At 45.2% G+C, this 21,544-nt stretch overlaps 1 protein-coding gene across 1 annotated transcript in view; it reads left to right on the forward strand.

The window, feature by feature from the left end:
* Window positions 1–21,544, forward strand: part of LOC133346150 (inactive phospholipase C-like protein 2) — an 87,532-nt gene that overhangs the window by 53,214 nt on the left and 12,774 nt on the right. Inside the window, exons 3-4 of the mRNA XM_061557599.1 lie at window positions 1,416–1,619; window positions 17,689–17,764. Coding sequence (XP_061413583.1) covers window positions 1,416–1,619; window positions 17,689–17,764 — 280 coding nt within the window. The remainder of the gene's footprint in view (window positions 1–1,415; window positions 1,620–17,688; window positions 17,765–21,544) is intronic.

The raw sequence follows: 21,544 nt of genomic DNA on the forward strand, positions 1-21,544 counted from the left end.
TCTGTTGTTCCTACAGATACAGAGCTAAATTGTGCCGAGTTCCTCCGTATTATTTATCAGCCGGACGTCGCGAGGGTGGGGCGTGCATTTTACTGTGTGTGTCAGTGTACCCATTGCTATTCACTAAGCTGGACGTTTGTGTATTGACGTCTGTTTCTTGATGTTTTTGCGTGCCTATGGATCTGCATAGTGCCTTCGGTGGGGTTCGAGTCGGTGTATAAAATTCGAGTGCAGAAGTTGTTTGATTTCTGCGGGACACCTGAAGGGTGCTGGCAACTCATGCGTGTAATTGAAAGTTTATGGCATAGTATTTCTGAAATTGGATACTTAAATCTGTGATAACCTACGAACCGTTAAATAGCATCATATATTTAAATATATTGTCAAGTCAAACTATAATATTTCTGAGTGGAGCTTCGTTCATATGGTTTGTGCATTTCACAAAAATTCAGAGAAATATATATTTTTAATGGATTTGATATCTATAAATTTGAAAGCCCATGGGTAATATTTTTGTTATGTTCTGTTCAGCCATTCATGATTGATTGTGTGCTTTTTCTTTAGAATTGGCCAAGAAATCCTCTGCAATACAATGTGGTGGAGGTCAGGCGCATTTTATGGCCTTTGCAGACATTAGTCTCTGCGTTTGAATGCCTCTGCGTATGGTGTTCCACAGAAAGAGTTATTGTATTTCTCAAAATAAATGTAAAAGATCAACGACAACACGACGTTTTATCTGTTACTGTAATTTTAGGTGCAACTGTTGTTCGAGCTTAATGGATCATCTTACGGCTTTGTCAATTGATGTATGTGATTGGCGCTGAGGTTTTGTCTAAATAAATCAAATGACCCCCAACGCCATTGCTCTTCACGCCACATTCCCAGTTAGCGATGTGTGAATTGCAATGCTCCAGCGGCTTGTTGTGCTGTCACATTTTGTGAAGTCTGTAGGGGTTGCAGAGCAGTGCTAATGATGGTAATTAGACTTGGGGAAAAGCGTGACTTTTTTTTTTCCTGTGTCCTTTAATATCACCAGGTGAGACCAATATATTGATATTTCACACTAATTGCACAGGCGTCCGTCGGAAGCCGTTGGGTACAATTGAAATTTTCATGGCTTACATTCGCTTAATACTGAGTTTCTAATGAGCTGTGGACACGTGATGTGTGTATGTATAGTGCATTTTATGTTGTGCTAAAGCTAGTACAGATGTACACTATTTTTCTAACTACAAGACTTTACCGAAAGAACCAAAGAGTACAGATGTACACTGTTTCTAACTAGAATTTCGGTTTGTTTTATAAAAAAAAAATGGCAGCCATTTTTATTTGCAAAAAACAAACAAACCTTTGTATACTCGCACACTCGGGTGCACACGTACGCTTGCTCATTTGTATTTCTCTTTTGCTGGCAGAACGCGGTGATGTCCTTTAAGGAGGTCTGCGGGCTGCCACCCGCAGCCTGCCTAAAGCAGTGCATGCTGGGAATGTGTGCGCGCCTGCTGAGCTCGGACGCGTCGGCGTGCATGGTGCTGCAGCTGCGCGAGGGCTACCCGGCGCTGGAGAGTCCGGGCGCTCTGCCCGACAGTCTCAAGAAGCTCGTGCAGGCCTTCAACATGGTACCGGCTTCCCGCGCTTGTGCATACCCATGTGGGAAAATCACGCCATCCCCAAAACGAAATGCAATCACGAAGGTGCTGTGTTTTACAGACGATTATCGTCTGCCGTAGTTTCACCGTCGGGGTTGATGTGACTATGTGGCTCCACCTATTTTGTCGATTTGCGAGTAATTATGAAATTTGTACCGTGACGTTGGGATACATGGCCTATTATTTTTTCGAACAATGCGAGTACTGTATACGTAAAGACAAACATCCTCTGTATATTCTCTTTGGGCAATTGCTGCCAACATGCACCGATCGAGACCACAATGGCACACGGGGGGCAGTGGCACCGGCACCACCCCAGATTTCTTTGTCTCCCCAGTTTTGATGTTCGTGTAATAAACAGGTACACATTTTTAGGCCGCAGAGATTCTAATACCACGTGCCGCTCATGTTGTCCAGGGCCGGGAATTGAAACCAGGTCGGTCAGTTTCACAATGTAGTTTGGTAACCACTGCGATAGCTGCTACCCACGCGCATACGCACACACACAATCTCATACTCCAGAGGCATGACTTTGTTTTTGTGTGTTCAGGTCCATAGCAATGTAGGCCATTGGGCACTCGTCAGAATATACACGGTGTGTAATTCTTTTTGCTTTTTTATTTTGACAAATACATGCACACCACTAATGGAAAATTAAGTAGTTTTGAGTATTTGTCTTTATCAATATCAGCAATCGTGATGATATTGTATTACCACGGAGATCTAGCAAATAAATAATACCTGTTTTAAAGCCACGTGCTGAGTCACCTTGTGGCCCACGTGAACAACTGAACTGCTGCTGGTGGTGCCCTTCCAAATGTGTCAAGATGAGATGCGGTGCAAGTCACTTTTTGTGTTTAAAGCGCTCTCGGTCACCTCGGCGTTAAGGGCTGAACTTCAAAATAAGCCCTTGTTTATCTACTCAATTCACGCATGTGCTTGGAACTTGGAGTATTCGCTCCCCTGTGTGAATCATTAGCTTCTCCAGTTGGGTTGGGGGGTGGGGATGGGTAATGACAGGGGCGCAACAAAAATGCTGAATCCATAGCCCCCCCTCCCCCCCCAAATCATTGTCATTATTAACTATGATGATAAATATTGTGTTATTTTAGAGTTGCATAACATTGCATACTCCTGAAAAATGAAGTGGAACTCGTACAAATGTTGACACCGCAACAATGATTTTTCCATCGCCTCAAAGTCTGTGAATTCTAAATGCAAGTTTTGCCTTTCCACGCTCGCGCTGTGATAGCTAGTTCGGGGAAACAGAGAGGTTGGCAGTAAACACCTTTACTGGACGTTAGGGTGGACTGGATATTAAAATTATCTTTCATATAAAATAAACCCTGGGTCCGTGCAGGGCGCAACAACATGCATGTGCCATAGTATTCCCTTGTTTGCTTGGCCACTGGATCCTGCAAGTTTTCATATTCCTATGTGGGTTTGTAAACGGTGCCTCCTGAGATGACTCATGAATGGTCTTCTCTTTATTTCTTTGGTATGGTTTTTAGTTAACGTTATTTACTGTCCAGAGTCGTTTAATTCTGTAGATAGGTTTACCCTGCAGCCTGTTGTTTTCTAATCGCAGTGATGTACTTCACGTTCCGATGTTGATAGCAGGGCCAGAATTCTCAGACGGTGACTATTTGCTGGCTAAGGTGGCAAGCTGGCTTATTCGCAATCATCCATTCGATGCTTAGATTAACCAGAGAAACCTTGGGATTGTTTCCTGGAGAGCACAATCACAGCAATCCATTCGCATGCGTGGAAGATATAATGTTGCTCCCAGGCCTTCCTGCATCGTTCTTTTATTTTTAAGCAGTACCGATCCACTCAGGGCGATCTGTATCTCGCCAGAAGGGTAAAGGTGACGCGGCTTATCCGATTTCTTTGCCGGCTTTTCATTCTCATAATGCGACGGTCACGACAATATTGTGAAAGGAAGGCACCAAAGCAAACACACACTGTGGTCGTTCGTGGTAACCAATAACCCGCTGCTGGAACCGTGTTTATCGTAAGATGTTCACTTAAATGAGAGAGTCTTTAAGGAAATCCGGAGCACCTCGAGTCACATCTGGCTGCTCCGTGATTAAACGATAAGAACTATGATTTAATTAGCATAAAACAATCGTACATTACAGAAGAACACTACTCCTTTTCACCTAATTTATTCTCCATTATATGCAACTCGGAGCTTAAAAATAGAACATTGATTGCCTCCCCTATAAGAAGAGCTTTATTTTAATTGTTGAGATGTGCCGAGTTTCACCCGTGCATCGATAGTTCAGTGTTTATGTGCCATTTTATTGAAGGACTATCTTGGTGTGTTGTGGGACTGTTGTTGTTTTTATGCCTTGCCCAAGCTTGCATTTAGTGTTGAAAAATCTGCAGGAATGTATGCACTTGTGCAATTTGTACTAGTAATTTGCACATTTTGTATTTTCTTTATCTCTTTCTACATCTCGATTTCAAGCTTTCGTGACTGCAGGGATTCATATTATTGGTTCTTTCGGTAAAGTCACGTAGAAGGGAAATAATAATTGTTGAATATTTTTATTATTTTATTATTTCCCTTCTACGTGACTTTACCGAAAGAACTTCTTTCGCGCCGTAGTGACTGTCTTACGCCTTCTCTATTTTGCCCTCCTGTCGTGTTTTTATTTTGTTTGTTGTTGTAACTTGCTGACCCACCCTTACTGGACATCTGTTAAGAAGAGCTTTATAGCTCATCGAATTCCTGCAGCCTTAATACAGATTCCTATTCTGATCAGCAGCAGCAGCCATTTCCTCTCCAGTGTTGGATGAGGGCCTCTTCTACTGTTTGAGGAATATCTTTCCATTACAGTACATACAAAGTAAAATGAAACGACATTACATATGACAGCAACAAGGTAAAGTGGATGTCACTGCTTTAATGAGTTCATTACATTATAAATGGCCAGTGTGCAATGAAATTTGGAAACAAAACAAAATAATGATAAGTTTCCTGAAAAAAAATGGATGAAAATGGAAAAAAGCAGGACTGCACGTCCCGTGAAACTATTACGATGAGGAAAGAAATTAGAGAACACAACACGGTAATAATAATAATAATGACGACAATTTGTCTTGCGCCGTAACATAGCAAGCCATTTCATGGGCTGTTTGAACGTGGCGTAACAACAATAGGGGCGTAATAGAAGCAAAGAGGAAGATGATGATTGGTAAATTTCAAATCCTAACCCTTATGGGGCAAGATAGAGTTGCACAACATATCGTGTTTGAGTTTACTGCATATTTAAATTGGGATTAGTTTTATTTTTATTTTTGATATACCCCAGAAAACAATTATTCTTTTCAGGCGGCTAGAATGTTCCAGATGTCATGCCCCCTTTAAACGGATGGAATAGCTGTGGACACCATAGCAACAGAATGAGAGTGTGAATATATCAGGCAAATTATATCAGATGGAACAGCAACAAAACGATGAAATTAAGAGGTGAGCGTGCGTAGAATGATGGAGTGGTTTTGGATTTTTTTATTTTATTTGATGATGAAAAATATCGTACCATTGTACCAAAATAATAAAGTTTGGAATCGGTGCATAGTATCTGCCTTGACTTGGATCGGAATCACGGACTCTGACAAGGAACATGGAACCAATAGCTGTGAGATGCATGTAGAAGCATGGAGAGAGATGCATGCTGGGAATTAACACTCAAGAGACAGCCAGAGGAACATTGCGGAGAACGAACACAAATTAGAGACGTCATGTTCACCGTTCAGAAAAGTAAGTGTGCTGCGGTTAGAAGAGAATGACGGTTGTTGATGAGACTGATGGAATGGAAATCCAAGAAGGATGATGGCTGCAGGCATGGAAGGATGATATCAGCTCGCAGGAGGGTGAGATGGGTTATTTCATCGTCGGACCTTTGGGGATTGTTGATGAGGCGTGAGGCCTATATCCAGCAGTAGACGGAACATGGTCGATGATGAAAAACCCATTTCAACTTTCAGGTTACCCTTAGAATCTAAATGAATTATAAACAGTGTGGCAACAAGGGCATGGATTTTTTTTATATAAAATAAATGCAATAAAAATGCATAATGCATTTGTTAAGCTTTTGGTTTTGATGGGTGCGGAAGCCAATAACTAAAACATGAGGAAAGAGTACCAGCGAACTATAAATAGAGGGAGAGGTTAATGAAAGGGGAAGATATTGAATTCACAGGTTTGTGTTGGCCCCGTCACCCTGCGTACATTATGTAAGCATTACCATTATTCATTCCATCCACCATGCTCACAGTTGCACGCCGCCACGGATTGCCGTACGGTTTTTGCTGGTGCAACGTGCGCTTGCTTGCTCACTCGCTCGCCAGTGGCTGTGCAGAGGATTCTTCAGTTTGAAACGGAATTTCTCGGAGGAAGCGTAACGTTTTGATGACGTTTATATACACATTCCTGCGGAGGGAGCTGGTAGGAACGTTGGGTTGCTCGGTCAATGGCCAGGGTCAACGGCGGCGTGGTGTATTCCGCAAATATGGCCGACTGTGAGGGCGGGCACAAGCCGGCGTGAGTAGGTTAAACGTTGAGTTTTATAAGGGCACCACGGGGTGACCAGCCCCTCCCCACCCAGCCCCACCCCTCCCACCCTCCCCACCCAGCCCCTCCCCACCCTCCCCTCCCCACCCAGCCCCTCCCCACCCTCCCCACCCAGCCCTTCCCCACCCTCCCCTCCCCACCCGGCCCCTCCCCACCCTCCCCACCCAGCCCCTCCCCACCCTCCCCTCTCCACCCAGCCCGACGACTCCCATTTTTGGATGCAGGACGGACGGACGGGCACAATAATCCCCTGTGGGCTGGTGTAACCAGGAGGTTCCTACCAGTATCAGCATTCTACCAAGCATTTGCGATATTGTTATTATTTCCAATTTATTTCGTATTTCATAAGTTGTTCCGTTTTACGAAACAATTCACGAGACTTTTATTGTGTGTGTGAACCGTGCACAGGCAACCACGCTCGGCAGATGTGCCGGGTGAAGGACAACAAACTAAACACAAATAGCAGTTCTCAAAAAATTGATTTTCAATCTAATGCCCCTTAGGGTTATATCAGCCATATCTTAACCAGGTGCATCTTAATTGTATATGCTCACAAACAACATTGAGTCTTCTGTGTGCTGCACGATAGGCCCTTCAATGTCCAGCGACAGTAGGCAAGTTTTTGCAGCAGTGGTCGGTCACATTAAACGTCTGCAACAGTTTTCCCCTCCCCTTACCTCCCCCAATAAATTATATGACGCAGAAATAGGTTACAAAAACGGACGCTGCCGCTGTGTTAATGGTCATCACGCTGAATTCGAAATCCAGAGTTCACCGGTGCAGCAGCGGAAACGATTGGTGATTGTCACAAATCCGCCTTCCGCTGTCCTCCCCCCCCCGGCAGTAGAAATGGGCACATCGCGGTGGGGTAAGGCGCGGTTACTGCCACCTCCTTCAAGAGTTCTCGCCAGTGTGGAAGAGTAGGCTAAAATCCCACTCGAGGGGCTTTCGAAAGCTCCCTCTTGTTTCAACCAGCAGAAGCATACGCAATCCATTTCAGAGTTGCACCTTGACCTTTGTGTTGGAAAAACGAAAAGCCGTCATACAATTTGAAAAGTATTAACTTTTATTCGTAGTCTTTGTCGTGCTTGCTTGCCAAGAGTGCATGTAGGCTCATGAAAAACTGAGTTTTAGTGTGAGTGATTAATATAAAAGTTGCACTTGTGCATTAAGTGCTCCAAAAAGCAGATGTCATAGTCACCTCAAGTTACTACTTTGGCGGCTTAGCGCTGAATTTTTGAAGCTGCAAGTGTTAAATACCAATGGTTTAAAAGGATATAGTCTGTTATATTCTGATTAGGGCTGTTAAGATCGTTCTTTTTTACATACTGGTAACCGAATGGAAGTAAAAAATGGTTATCGGTTTGCCACACATAGAGATGTCTCGCTCAATAACCGTGACATATTTATCTTTTTAACTGAGTAATGTAGGGAGCTGCCGTGGTTTAATGGTCGGCACAATGGACTTCCTAGGGCATTGCACTATGTAACACAATTTTTGTTTCTGGGTACCAAGTGTTATTTTTTAATTGCTTATGCCTAAAAAGTATAGAAAATGGCTGTTATTCCCCACAAACGTTGCTTTTGTGACCAGGACTTTACGTGAAGGAATGACAAAAATGCACACCACGTTTTCTCATTGAAAATAGGTACATTTCAAAATATCACTGTCCTGGTCACAAAAGCAAAGTTTGTGGGGAATAATAGCCATTTTGTGTACTTTTGAGGCATAAGCAATTAGGAAATAACACTTACTACCCAGGAATAAATGTTTTTTGTTACACAGTGTTATTAACTACCCCCCTTCCCCTCCCCTGTCCACCCAGCGGTGTAAATGGGTCCACCACAGCCACAGTTAGTCGATTTAGTCAGCGTGGAAGAGTAGACCAAATTACCCCTCATAGTTCCCTCTGGTGGAGGCCCTTCCACCCATAATTGGTGCGAGCGAACACCTCTTCGTTCTTAATGAGAATGTTTTATTTTATTATTTCCATTCTACGTGACTTTACCGAAAGAACCAAGAAGAGAAATAAGAATAGGTTTTACCCTTTCTGGTAATACAACAGGTGTTGGAGATGTTCAAACGCCAAATAGAAAGCTTTTCCAAGGAATGAAGTCTGCATTAACTACACGTACTTGTGGTGAACATGCAAACAAAAACTCTGATAATCTATGGCATTGTCTTTTAAACTGATTGGCCTACACCAGAGACGGTCTTTTTTATGGCCTAGTCTCATGAGTGTCAGGCCAGAGAACGCCAAAGGCGAACAGCACAAAGACAATGCACATGTAACGGGTTCCGGAGACACTTGTAGAGGTAACTTCTTTATTACAACACAACACTCCAACAGTACTCCAACAGTCCAACACTCCAACTCTCCAACACTCCTGATACTCTGTTACAGCCTAGGTACACAGCCTAGATACTCTACTCTGGCTACGCTCTGGAACTCGCCCTCACAAGGTCGTAGAGTCGGGAGTTCCAGAGTCCCCACCACTGGCTCTCACAGCATCCCAGGGTCTTCAGATGGCTGGTCGTGGGTCTTGGGTCTTGAGTTACAACTGGGCCCCGATCGTCCAGGGAGCTCTCCTTTTATGCCTGGTCCAACGAGGGGTGGGGCCGTGTGCGCCACCAGACATCCCACAGAGCACACACAGCCCCCCCCCGTTGGCGGCGCCAAAAAGGCTTAAGCGCCTGGGAACCCAACGCCTGGCGCCCAGAGGCTTAAAAGCGTCTGGACCCCCTGGGAACCCAGCGCCTGGCGCCCAGAGGCTTAAGCATCTGGACTCGCCTGAGATCCCAGAGCCCCCAGCAGCCCCTCCCTTCTTATGTCACTACACACGTATCAGAGCATTTATAGATTGGGGTGAGCAGCTATATCATGGGACCTCATTGCCAGTATAAAGTAGGAAAAATAAGAATTGGTTTTACCCTTTATTTTTGTACGTTTGCATCTCTGCCAATCAGAGAAGTCGTTTGGAAAATTTCACTGGAATCCATCACCGATCTGTTCCTAACTTTTGGAACCGTTCGTCGATTCTGAACATGGTCCCAGATTTTTGCCATTTGCCGTTAACAAAACTGAATTCTGACGAGCTGCTTGTATAATTGTGCTCTTTAAAAAAACAAACACTTTACCCATTGTATTCTATAATTTAAAGAAAAAAAGCTATCGGTCCTTCACGAGTGCTTGCCGTTATTGCACATTATGGATGACCTAGGGGGCGACAGTTGGAGGGGGTTCTGCCTGTCATATGCTGGAAACCTTTGTGATGCAATATAAATGTGTGTTGTGCGTGGGTGTACCGCACACGCCAGAGCTCTCACGAGGCCCCACATTGTTGGTGCGGACAAGGGCACCGCTCCTTATCTCAGGGAAGGGACGCTGCTGGCTCTGTGTGATCGTGTAGACGCCAAGGTCACAAGCGTGCCAGAATGTAGGGCGGTTAAAGCCGTCTCCTGCTCACAGCCCCTCCTCCATCCTCCCTGCCACATCACTCACACTTTGCATCAACATTCACGAGTCCAGTCTTGAATACATTTGCATGTGTGAGCCTTATATCGCTATTGGTTAGTTGCAAGCATTTTTTGTAACACCTTAAGAACATTGTGACAGATGATGCTTCTTAATTAATATAGTTGTGTCCATAAATCATATTTTTATATATTTTTAGCTGTGGCCAGTTTGCACGACTTGCAATATAAAGATGGCATTGCAGTTCATTCGGCACGTTATTTTCATCTCTCCTGGGTTGATAAAGTCAATAGTGGCCCTCACCAAAGGAATGTGGAATTTCCACAACTGGCTCAGGATTGTCAAAGGAGGTGTGAGCACTGTGCAGTGTACAGAAGCACTGTGAGCGACCACAGAGACTTTTGACTTGAATTTATATACGTGCTCTAACGTTCATTTTTATCATTTGTCTTTCGTTCTCACTGTTTAAAGTTTTCAGATCAGCCCATATCCTGGTTCGTACAAGCACCGCGCGGTGTTGTGTGTGTGTACGACCTTCCTAGTAATATCTTTAACACATGTGTGATTTGGGAAAGAAAACTGAAACGTGTTCCTACTCGGAATCAAATTTTACTTACAATGTCTTTAAAAGGGCATGACGGTGATAGACAAATGCACTTTCATTTTTTATATATATCTTCGTTTGGATTTTATGATGAGAAACTAACCTAAGGGAGAGTATATATAAAACTCTGCGCGACTTACTGTTATGATCGTAAACATTACGGCCTTTGCTAAACGCTGCTCTGGGAGCCTGGTTTAAATGGTAGCGTAAACAAACATGAGTCACTTTCTTTCCCACAATGCTTCTTGATTCAGCCGTGTATGGCCATGAGAGTATTGATGAACCCTGTCTGGAGGAACTGTTTGGACACTTGGCCAAAACAAACTGAGAACAACATTTCTTTACAGTTGCCACAAGTCTGACAGCGCTACTTCGTCTCAACGAAATATGCTCGGTGTGACTCACCTTGTGGTCTCTGTTTATACCTGCTTCACAACTAAAAGGGCACACATTCACGGATCACAACATAAATAGCACACGTTTCATGTATCAGGTATGTGTCCTTGTTTTCTGTCTGGGGAGCGACAGTGTAGCGGTTACCAACCAAGCGATCTGAATTCGATTGCCGGTCACAACCAATATTTTAGAACTGCTTTTTGTGTCTGTCCTTTGCCCGCACCTCTGATTAGCACGGTTAGCTGCATACGGTGCGAAAGAAGTTCAACATACATACGTACATATATGATGATCTGAACCAGTCCTGGGACCTCCTCTAGGCCGACTCCCCCTCCAATAAGTAGCCGGTGCAATGTGTAAACATTGCCACTGAGAGGGAGAAATGTGGGCAGTCGCGGTGCTGACCACCCCACCCCCCTTGCATGCCGTGCCGGCCTTCACAGGTGCCGGCCTTCGTAGGTGCTCGCTACCAGCACTTGCCCCAACAAGTCTTAAGGCTAAATTGGGGGGGGGGGGTGTTTGTTTTTGTCTGTTTCAAGACTTGGGGAAAGGGTCGGTGGGTGCCAGAGAGGTAGCACTCCACACCCCCCTAACGCCAGTGGGGAGTGATATATGAACTATCCCTTTGTAGTAAGTTCGAGGAGACGATGTCGAAGTTGAGGCACACTCTGTTTATTAACCCAGGGACAGGCACAATAGTTGAAGGGGTATCGGCCCCTTTCACCCGTACTATGGGAAACCCACCCTAGTACTAAGCCCTCTGTCCTGTTCCCCAGTCCTCCTCTACTGGGCTACGGGAGGCTGACTGATCTGGCCCTGGCAAGCACAGATCTCGGCACCAGCTAACCAGCCTTGCCCTGATAAGGGCAGCGGTCTGGAAGCTTTTGGGCCGCGCCGCTGGCTTACCCGGCTCGGCCCTTATAAGGACGGCGAGACCGGGGAGTCCCAGGGCCTAATCTCCGAGTCTTGGATCTTCACTGGTCAGCTTCGTGTCGAACTGCCTCGAGCTCTTTGGGTCTCCACCTTTTATAGGGATCACCTCCGAGGGCTGGGGGCGTGGGCAATAACGGATGCGGACGTCGGTGTGACCACCCGTGTATGTGAGTGCCGACACCCCTGTGTTTGTTGTCCGCCGTTTCACCCGTAATAATCCCTACACCTTCACCAACCAACACTGACCAGCCTGGTGAAGTATACTCGATGAACCGCGTTCACTGGCACGGCATTGATTGATAAAGGTCTGTAAAGGACGAAGGCTTGCTGGGGATGGGGGGGGTGTTAATGGCAATGAATAAAGCGAATGCATGTACAGAGACAAAGGCCACTTTCAGAAAGAATCGATCGCCGGAGGTGACAAAGACAGACAGCTGTTCCTGTAGGTCCCCATGCAGAGACCCGTAAAGAACAACGGAGCGCTTTCCTTTCAGCTCTGTTCTCTTTGGAGTTCTCACTCTTGATGCAGATAAAAATAAATGCACACAAACTAAAGCTGTATTTTGCTTTTTGCAGAGGTCGTTCAGGATAAGCACCCGATAATCCGCACTGTTTTATTTTAACATTTGACAAGTGTCGAGTTTGCTACTGCATGCAGTCCAGGCACGTTTAAATGCATTATTAATGTTAAAATAAAATTGTTGTTGCTGTACTGCATATGTATCTCAACAATAAAATACATATTTTAACTTGTAAACATTGTGTTGATAAATGGCATGTTTATGAGTTTAACAGTCTTTCGTGACCAATATTTTTTTGGTTAGATCGCTTGAATATAAATGTGTCGTTAAACCCGCCACCACCTGACACAGCCAGTTAGTAAGGGTTGTCAAATGAACAGAACATGCCAATTCGTTACTCGTGTCGTGAGTCACTTCTGAGACACTATTTAAGGAGGCAACCACGTTTATTCTATATTATACATCTTACACACTGTTCACACACGGGATAGCTAATTACGGGTCAGAGCAGCCAACATGCTGTCTAACCCACGACGCCGGAGACGAAGAACTAACACCTCGGGTTCTGTTCCACTTGTAGACAGCCCTGATTCAGCCTCGGGGCTTCCCTTTTATGCCCCATAGCATGGCCTGGCTCCACCCTCGGCCATGCCCCCTTCGAGAACCTTCCAGGAGGTCCTGGGACGACCTCCACGTGCCACCTGCCCGGCTCTGCCCTTAACCACGCCCGCTCCTGGAACCCTCTAGAAGGTCCTGGGCCATGCTCCCCGTGTCCCCTCGGTCACTTTTGCCCGACATCCTTCACCCCGGCCCATCACGTGCTTTGCCAGCCAGCCGGGGTGAGGTGCCCCTCTCAGCAAGCGGCTAGTACCACGCCCCCTAGTGACCCACTACGTGGAATTACCTGCTGTGCTGGTGGGATAGCTGCTTTACCATGCTCTGTCTTTAGGACTCATATGCCCCTCTCTGCCAGCAGCTAGCGCCACGCACCCTAGCGACCCATTGCATGCTGTGCTGGCTGCTAGACCCATATTGCCTTATTCTATTGTACCCAGCGCTACACCCCGTAGTGATCCATTCTATGTCACTACACTAGTACAGGTCACCTTTGTGTTGGAGAGCAAATCCACAACATTTACAATCTCAGTGACATTTTGCTAGTAATCATCAGGTGCCTGATGATGCCGGTCATGTCAATCCACTGTTGAGGGCCTGCCTACACAAGGAAATCAACTTGGATTTCTAAGTTCAAAGTGCAATGCGCAACCCCCCCACCACCCCTTACAGTCATCATTTTCTCAGTAAAGCAAGGAAAATGGATTGAATAAGAACCGGTGCAGTATTCACTACCACCGTGTGAATGTGGAATTTCCACCAATAGCTTCAGGCCAGCAGTGCAGATGTGTGCTCTACCATTTCCCCATGCTGGCTTTTGGCTATGGTTCACATGCCGGATCCTGCGTTGTCTTACATGTTTAATGATATTATTAAGTAAAATTACATTTTGATTTATTTTGTACCCTGGCGAGGATAAAATTCAGTTTGTCTGAATTTATGGGCACAGAGATGTGGCACAGAGGCTTATCCCGCTGAGCCAGCCAGCGCTGTGACACTTTGCACCGTTGGCTTGGCCAGCCACTGATGATGTGCGTCTTCAGGGCACAGTTAACATAGAGGAGAATGTGACGTATGTAATAATGAACATGAAGTGTGGTTATCGTGACATGGGACACTCGGGCTGCGCTTCCAAAGAACAAAGTGTAACCGAGCCAGCAACAACAGAAACAGGTTCATTTAGCTGTCTGTTCATTTACCGTTTGAAATGTTTGTTTCATGTAAATTGACACTATGATTATGTGGAGCGCTTTGTCATTCCACTACTGTTTGAAGACCCTCCCCATGCTGTGTCAGTTGTGGGGAGGGTGGGAGGTGGTGTTTGACCATGCTTCTCCATGAGGTAGTGTAGTTGGGTGCAGGGGGCACCACCAACTCGTGCATATCGCTATTTTATTTATGTTTTTTTATTCAAATATTTAACCTGCAAAAGCCCTTCAGATGGAACGCCTCGTTTGCAAAGGTGTATATCACCAGCCACTGATGTTAGCTGTGGCTGGGAATTGAGCTCGGGTTGTTCAGTTTACTGTGCGGTGCATTAAACCACTGCACCACCACCGCTCTAACCCTGACAATATGTTGACGCAAAAGTAAACGATAAATTCTGTGAACATATTTACGTTCGGCATGACATATTGACACACTGCTGAGTCATTACATTCGTATTATAAATGTAAACCGATGTTCTTAACCAAATAAAAGAGCTGGTTGATTATGCAATTAGCGGATAGGTGGTGGAGTTCTTCACAGGGGAACAATTATAAAAAAAAACTCTCTGGTGGCATAACAGGCATGTCTGCGATCACAGTCTGCGTGTCTTGGGATGATTCATATTTCACACCGAAAGAGCTCTTAAAAAAACATTAATCGTAAGCCAGCCAGGCCTGGACGAGGGCTGGCTACAGGAGAGGGGGATTTGTGGGTAAGATTGCTCGCACGTCCCAGCTGTTTGTACTTTAGCTTGTTTAGAGGAGCACGAGGTTTTTTTTAGTGCTGACGATTACAATCTTGTCTGATCTGCCTTGTAATGGTATCCCATTGTGCAGGATTTTGATGCATAAGGCCACAAAAAATAGAAAATCTAATTTGAGCATTCAAAGATGTGGGCTGTTAGGTAATGCAACGGACAAAGCATATTTATGAGCTCATTATTATGTTAAATCCCAAAATCCATCATAGGCCAGTTAGTTGGTCATAATTCATCCGTGCAGCTGGGAAATTCACAAACGGCTGGAATAAAATTTTGGGAGTAGCAGATGTCAGATTTGAGGTCAAACCACCAACACTGCCTGTGCTGCAGTGTAGGACGCTACTGTTCAGTTGGAAACAGTCGCCCTCCAACAGGAATGTAGAGCAGAGGAGCGATGCTCACAACAACGAGCGGAGTGCTAGGTGACTAAAACGCAGCAATTTGGCACAGTAGGATGGGCACAGCTGGTGCATCTGCCAGTCATCTTAGACAGGCAACCCATGGCACCTGAGTCTGTCCCGTGACCCCCTGTTAGCGAGCCCTTTGACACTTCACGTGGCCTCAAAGTGCACCTAGACTGGCACAGGCGCCGTGGTGATTGTCGCCACCACTTAGTGGCGGATGGCGACTGTCATTGTCCTCGGTGCTGATGCAATGCAGAGCATGTGTGTTCCAGCTCTAGGGTTTGCTCACAGCCACCAGTCTCTGTCATTGACCCTTAAAACAATACGTCTAGAATGCAGTGAATGTGTAGAGGAGTGAAATGCGCGGTGCGCACAGTTAACCGAGGTCATCTGATGCGCTGCCGCTCCAGCCGTCAACGGGACCTCAACCCTCACGCCGTCGCCGGGCGGGTGTTGGCTGATCCTCCCGCCCGGAACAGACGGGTGAGCGGGTCTGAGGGAGCGTAGGTGAGGGCAGCGGTGGAGATGTAGAGACGCTGTTTGCGGAGTCGCTGTGTGCGTGGAGATGCTGTGTGCGGAGTCGCTGTGTGCGGAGGTGCTGAGTGCGGAGACGCTGTGTGTGAGACGCTGTGTGTGAGACGCTGTGTGCGGAGTCTGTGTGTGCGGAGACGTTGTGTGTGAGACGCTGTGTGTGAGACGCTGTGTGTGAGACGCTGTGTGTGAGACGCTGTGTGTGAGACGCTGTGTGCGGAGACGCTGTGTGCGGAGACGCTGTGTGCGGAGACGCTGTGTGCGGAGACGCTGTGTGCGGAGTCTCTGTGTGCGGAGACGCTGTGTGCAGAGACGCTGTGTGCGCGGAGTCGCTGAGAGCAGAGCTGCTGAGTGCAGGATAAGCGAGGTGGAATGTAGATAAGAGTGGGGGGAAGTGACCGTATCGATAGTTATAGGAGTGCCTACAACTGGTGCAAGAATAGGTGAATAAAGTGTAAGCAGGTGACTTGTTACAACATGTTGGTGTGAGTAATTTTAGAAGACACTACATATGTACTGTAGTGCAGTATTTACCATTCCCAGCACCCTGATGAATTTAGGTATTTTACAAAACATGTGTTGATGGTGTGTTATCTATATCCTGCTGTCAATGCCATTTGTTCTGCTACGATTAAACCCTGCCATTTCATTGGCTGAACGATGGGTGTTGGCGATGCCTCCGAGGGTCATTAAAAGTATCTCCAGAAGTCTACCAAAAACCTTTCTCTTCTGGCATCCTAGGGAACAGAGTGTCAAGCCATTGATGCAACCCACGGTGCTGTCGCTTGCTGGAGCCTTACGTCGACTTTATGGGCCCTCCTTCAGTTGGGGGATCTGTTACCCCTGTCGGTTGCACCGATGTATAAAGGAAGTAAAAATAAATCTAAAGTCAGTGTCTCCCGGTCAGTTGATATGGGATGTGCTTATCTCTCTCTTGGTGGCCCTGAGCCATTAGGAGGGGGAAGTTTTGCAATCATGTGGCAAGTGTCGGTCTACCCAAAGAACAACCAGGGAAGTGACTCGTGTGGTTACTGCTCATACTCGATATGAATTCGTGTCAGGCGTTTGCGTGCAATTGTGGTGGTTGGTAGCTACACTGTCTCTCTACCTACGTTGGATGTAATGCCCAATAATGTGGTTCGTTAGCATGCTTAAAAATATCTTGCTATGTTCTGTGCGTACGTGTTTGGTATTATTTTCATTTTTAACGTACGAGACCAGGTGAAAGTAATAAAAATAGCATTCTGCAAGCGGCAGTTAACCTATTCAGGGGCTTTTGATTGAATTCCGAGCAGAGATGGGGTTGTTGTCGTGATGTGTCTGTACCCGTGTGCTATGCTTGGCTATTTTTGGAAATGGCCCAGTGGGAGGGCATTTGAGTGTCTTACTATAGTGACCATAATGAATAATAAGTCGTACCATGTTTGCCTGCAAACGCGCGTACACACACGCGCATACAAGGAAACCTTTGTTATGCATTGTCTTATTTAATTATATCACTTTATTTGAGCCAATTTTCTCATGACTTGAAATAAGCAGCCAATAAAACAAGAACATAATTATAAAGGCGATTCATTTTTACCTGCACAATTTATTCACAAATATCACTACATCACACTGTTTGATATTTTTTCGTGGATGTAAAAAACACCTTTTCCCAAGGCATTAGTACAAAATTTGATTTGTCTGAAGAGACCTCAACATTTTAGAGTCGAATGAATGATTCATACATAAAGATAAGCATTTTGCATGTTTAATGCATTGCATGAGATTGCAGCTCATTGCTTTTTAAACATCAGTCGACCTGAAACTCAGCCGGTGGATTTTTCTCATGAAATTCTGAGCGAATAAATGGCCATGGGAAGGTGTTGAATGACATCCTGCGCGATTGACGGACGCACTAAATGAGGGTTTCTGCCTGGTTGTAATAGTTAATATATGCTCCCGAGTGTTTGGATGCACACGGTCGCCTCGGTGATTCCCCTGATGATGTTTTCTTCCGCCGCAGATGGTGAACGAGATGAAGAACCTGATTGAAAGTTCCGAGTCCCTGTACAACAAAATCATCCACTGCCAGAAGGCAGGTGAGAAATTGTCCGTCGATCGTCTCCGACAAAGAGATTGCCCTCTGAATAAATAGAGCCGGGTCACTGAGAGGCGTGCGTACAGGAAACGCCATCCCCTGGCTTCTTGCTCTGAAGAGGCTTGAGGTGGTGGACAGGTGACTCCCCAAGATCAATATCGGCTCAAAATGATACCCACTGTTGTCTGGCACGTATTGTTAGGACAACACGTTTGTGTGTGTACGTGTGTGTACGCGCGCGCGCGTGGAGATGTGAGAGAACGTTGACGCAGTGGTCAGCGCGCTGCACTACTATGAGCCTGGCAACCCGAGTTTGATTTCCACTCGTGGCTCGTGACGATTATCTTTACCGGTCCTGGGCCTCCCCAAGGTTTACTCAGCATCAAATGTGTACATGGTGTGATGTGCAATCATTGGGACTGGGAAGACAAAGGCAGCCGGGCGTGGTGCTGGCCACCCTCCCGCTCGTGTGCCGTGTCCGGCCTTCATAAGTGCCACTAGCTTACAGCATTTGTCCCAACATTCTGTTAAGGCTATACGGGGGATATTTGCCTTTGTACGCGGATATAGAAACAGTAAGCCTAGCTGGCATTTCATGCCGGCACCACTCATCCTTTCACTTGGCCGTGAACGGTGACGTCCGAGTGAAGCCTGCAATGCTGCTCATGGCTCCTCAGGGGCACAGTTTATCACTCGGCCTGGCAAGGTTGTTTATTTGTGAACCTATTTTTTGATGTCGCAAGTTTAGAATTTGCATGCATTGAGATGTTTTTTTTATAGGTGTGCTATCTACAATTTTTTCCCATCGCTATTTCCGTGGCTTGGCTACGTTTTGCACAACTGTAATGCGAAGCGATGGCACCCCGCGAATGACATCTGCCCCCCCCCTCTCCCCCCAATTGTTTAGTTGCACTTTACTGTAAAGGCCGAAAGCTGTTTTTCCTACTGTGCATTGGTCACTTTACCATACTGCAAGGCCGTAGCCATGGAGTCAACATTGGGGGGGACCAAATCTTCCAGGGGGTCTGGGGGTCCCCCCCCCCCCCCCCCAGAAAAAAAAATCTAAATTTGAAAAGTCATTTCCTGCCATTTCTTGCCATTTCCTGCCTAAAATATTTAAAAATTGACTAACACATGGGATGGACTTTTTATAGATTATTTTACAATAATGTCTAACAGTGTATTGCACTACATTGCTCTATTTTTACTTTTTTACTATTTTCTTGTTTCATTGTATGTATTGGCAGCGATTAGGGATTCATAAAGTACAACCATAACCACAATGATATAAACAGAAATCTATGCATTGTTATATGAACACAAGTCCAGATATTGTGGCCAAGGTTTAGCAAATTGTTTTTATTTACATAGCATCGCAATGATTATTCTTTTAAAATCTTTTTTATAGCAATATATTGGGGGGGACATTTTGAGCATATATATTATAATTACGGTCTTACCATACTGTAACAATGAACATGTTCGGGGGAAGCTTTTCAATGCGTGCATTTTTTTCTCGCAGCTGCGTAGAGCACACGCCGTTCCCAATGCGCGTGAACCCAGGTGCGTGAGCTCGCGTGGGCGACTGATTGCGGCACTCTCAACCCTTGCCACTCGCGCAGCAAGAAAAAACATTCCATGCGAGGCCCTTCACACTGATGTGATCTGATGACTCTTGTTGTGCCAACCAGGGGCAGCAGGTGCCCAGCCCCGGAGAGTTTTTTTGCGATGCCGTTTGTGGACATTTTTTGGGTCGATTGGAATCGACCCAAAACTCACCTAGTTTACTAGCCATTGTTGCACCGACATTAAACCAGAGAGGTATGTCGCAGTAATTACTCCAAATTGTTAGCTTTACATTTAGAAGCAGCTGCTTTTAAGTTGTTTTTAAAAATGTTGTTTGCTATGCAAACAATTCTAACCTAATTCGGAACATTTGTACGTAATTTCCAGCGTGATGAAGGTGAGAGAATGGATGTCTGATTCCATGGCTTAGAAGGGTTGTTTGCAAAGCACAAAAGTGCTGTTTGCAAAGCAAACAATTATAACCTGATTTGAAATTAATTCACATCATTTATTGCGTGGTGAAGATGAAGGTGAGAGGTTATATCTCCGATTCCATGGCTCAGAAGGGTTGCATTGGCTGCAGGGTCCTGGTGTCCCTGGCAGAAGAGGCTCCGTGTCTCAGTGGGCTGTTGCTTGGCTTAAATAAGATGAATAATGGCAGGAATGTGTGCTATACATGGCTCACGTCAAAAATAAGACCCCGGAGACTGTAGAAGTTAGTGAGTGTTTTGGACCATTCACGTTTACCAAATATAGTGCTGCAGATTTTGCATGTCCAGAAAATTTTGATTGCTCTCAAGTAGAACAAAGCGATGTCAAAAAATATTTTTACACAAGAGTAGTCTTTCGTATAGCTTGCCAAGATTATATAATGCCGCAATTATGCGAAAGTGAGGACTCTCTAATTAACGATACATTCTTGTATACAATCGCTCTGCAGACTGCAAGCCGGAACAGTGCAAATTGCACTCTTGGTATACGCGACAATGTTTGTTGTTTGTTTCCCATTGTCATGGAATGATATAAGCTTGCGTGCGAATCTATATTATTGATGAGAAACATCTCGGTAGATTTGTTGCTTTAAAAGTGACCACAATAGACAATCACCATAAACGACACATTCGTTCATTCTCATGGAGAGGGATACTTGGCCACACAAGCCATAACTGCTTTGGCTAGAGCTGCCAAATGCGGGAGTGAAATGCCTCCCATTTATCCACTGAGCTGTCGTGCATTCATGTTGGCTGTCAATAACATAATTCGACGCTCTCTACTTTCATTGGCCCTTGCACAACGGGCTCTGAAAGTAATTTTCCCAAACGAGTTTCCAAATGCCCATGCAATCACTATTATTTCTGCTTGTTGTGTTTAGTTTGTTGTCCTTCCCCTGCACCTCCGATTAGCACGGTTGGCTACGTATGGTGCGGAAGAAGCTCAACACACACACGTACATTTTGCCGATATGTTTATTGATTAATGCACATTCCATTATCGTCATCATCATCATCATCGTCAGTCATGATCGATTTACTGCTGAATAAAGGCATCTTGAAGCTGTTGCAAACTAAATTAATTCGTTATGAAAATAATTAACAATGATAAAAAATATTGCTCAAAGCCATGCCGGTATGCCTCGCAAGAGTCATCTTTATACCCCCCTTGGGTGACTTTTTTTTGCGTCAGAATAGCATCGAAGAAACTGTTATGCCATTACCCACAGACAAATACTCCGTTGGACAAAATTAAGCCCCAGTAAAATTTGAAATGCTCATCTTGGACCTAGTAAATGTGCCATTGGTGTAGTCAATGCTGTTTTATTTTTTTTATTTGGCACTCGTTGGCTCGCTGTCAGTAAGAGAACACTCGCGAAATATCTCTGTACTTTAATTCTGTTCTTCATCTTCTTGGTTCTTTCGGTAAAGTCACGTAGAAGGGAAATAATAAAATAATAAAAATAAAACATAATTAAATCATTCTCACGACGTTTCGGCCACAACGCAAGCAGCCGTCCTCAGGTGAAGAACAGGTTCTTTCGGGAAGACAACGTCTGAAATAAATTTGAAATTAAATTTTGTTGTAAAGCAGTGGGATTGTTTACAAGCTTTTTACTCACCGCAGGATGACGAAACTCCTCTTAATAGTGAGTAATTCTGAGTTAACAGCCCTTTGTTAATCCACTAATGAATGAGAGCCTCTCCATGCTATGTTGTTAATA

Source organism: Lethenteron reissneri, chromosome 23, assembly GCF_015708825.2.
Source record: "Lethenteron reissneri isolate LAM-NWPU_2019-01 chromosome 23, ASM1570882v1, whole genome shotgun sequence".
Lineage (NCBI taxonomy): Eukaryota > Metazoa > Chordata > Hyperoartia > Petromyzontiformes > Petromyzontidae > Lethenteron > Lethenteron reissneri.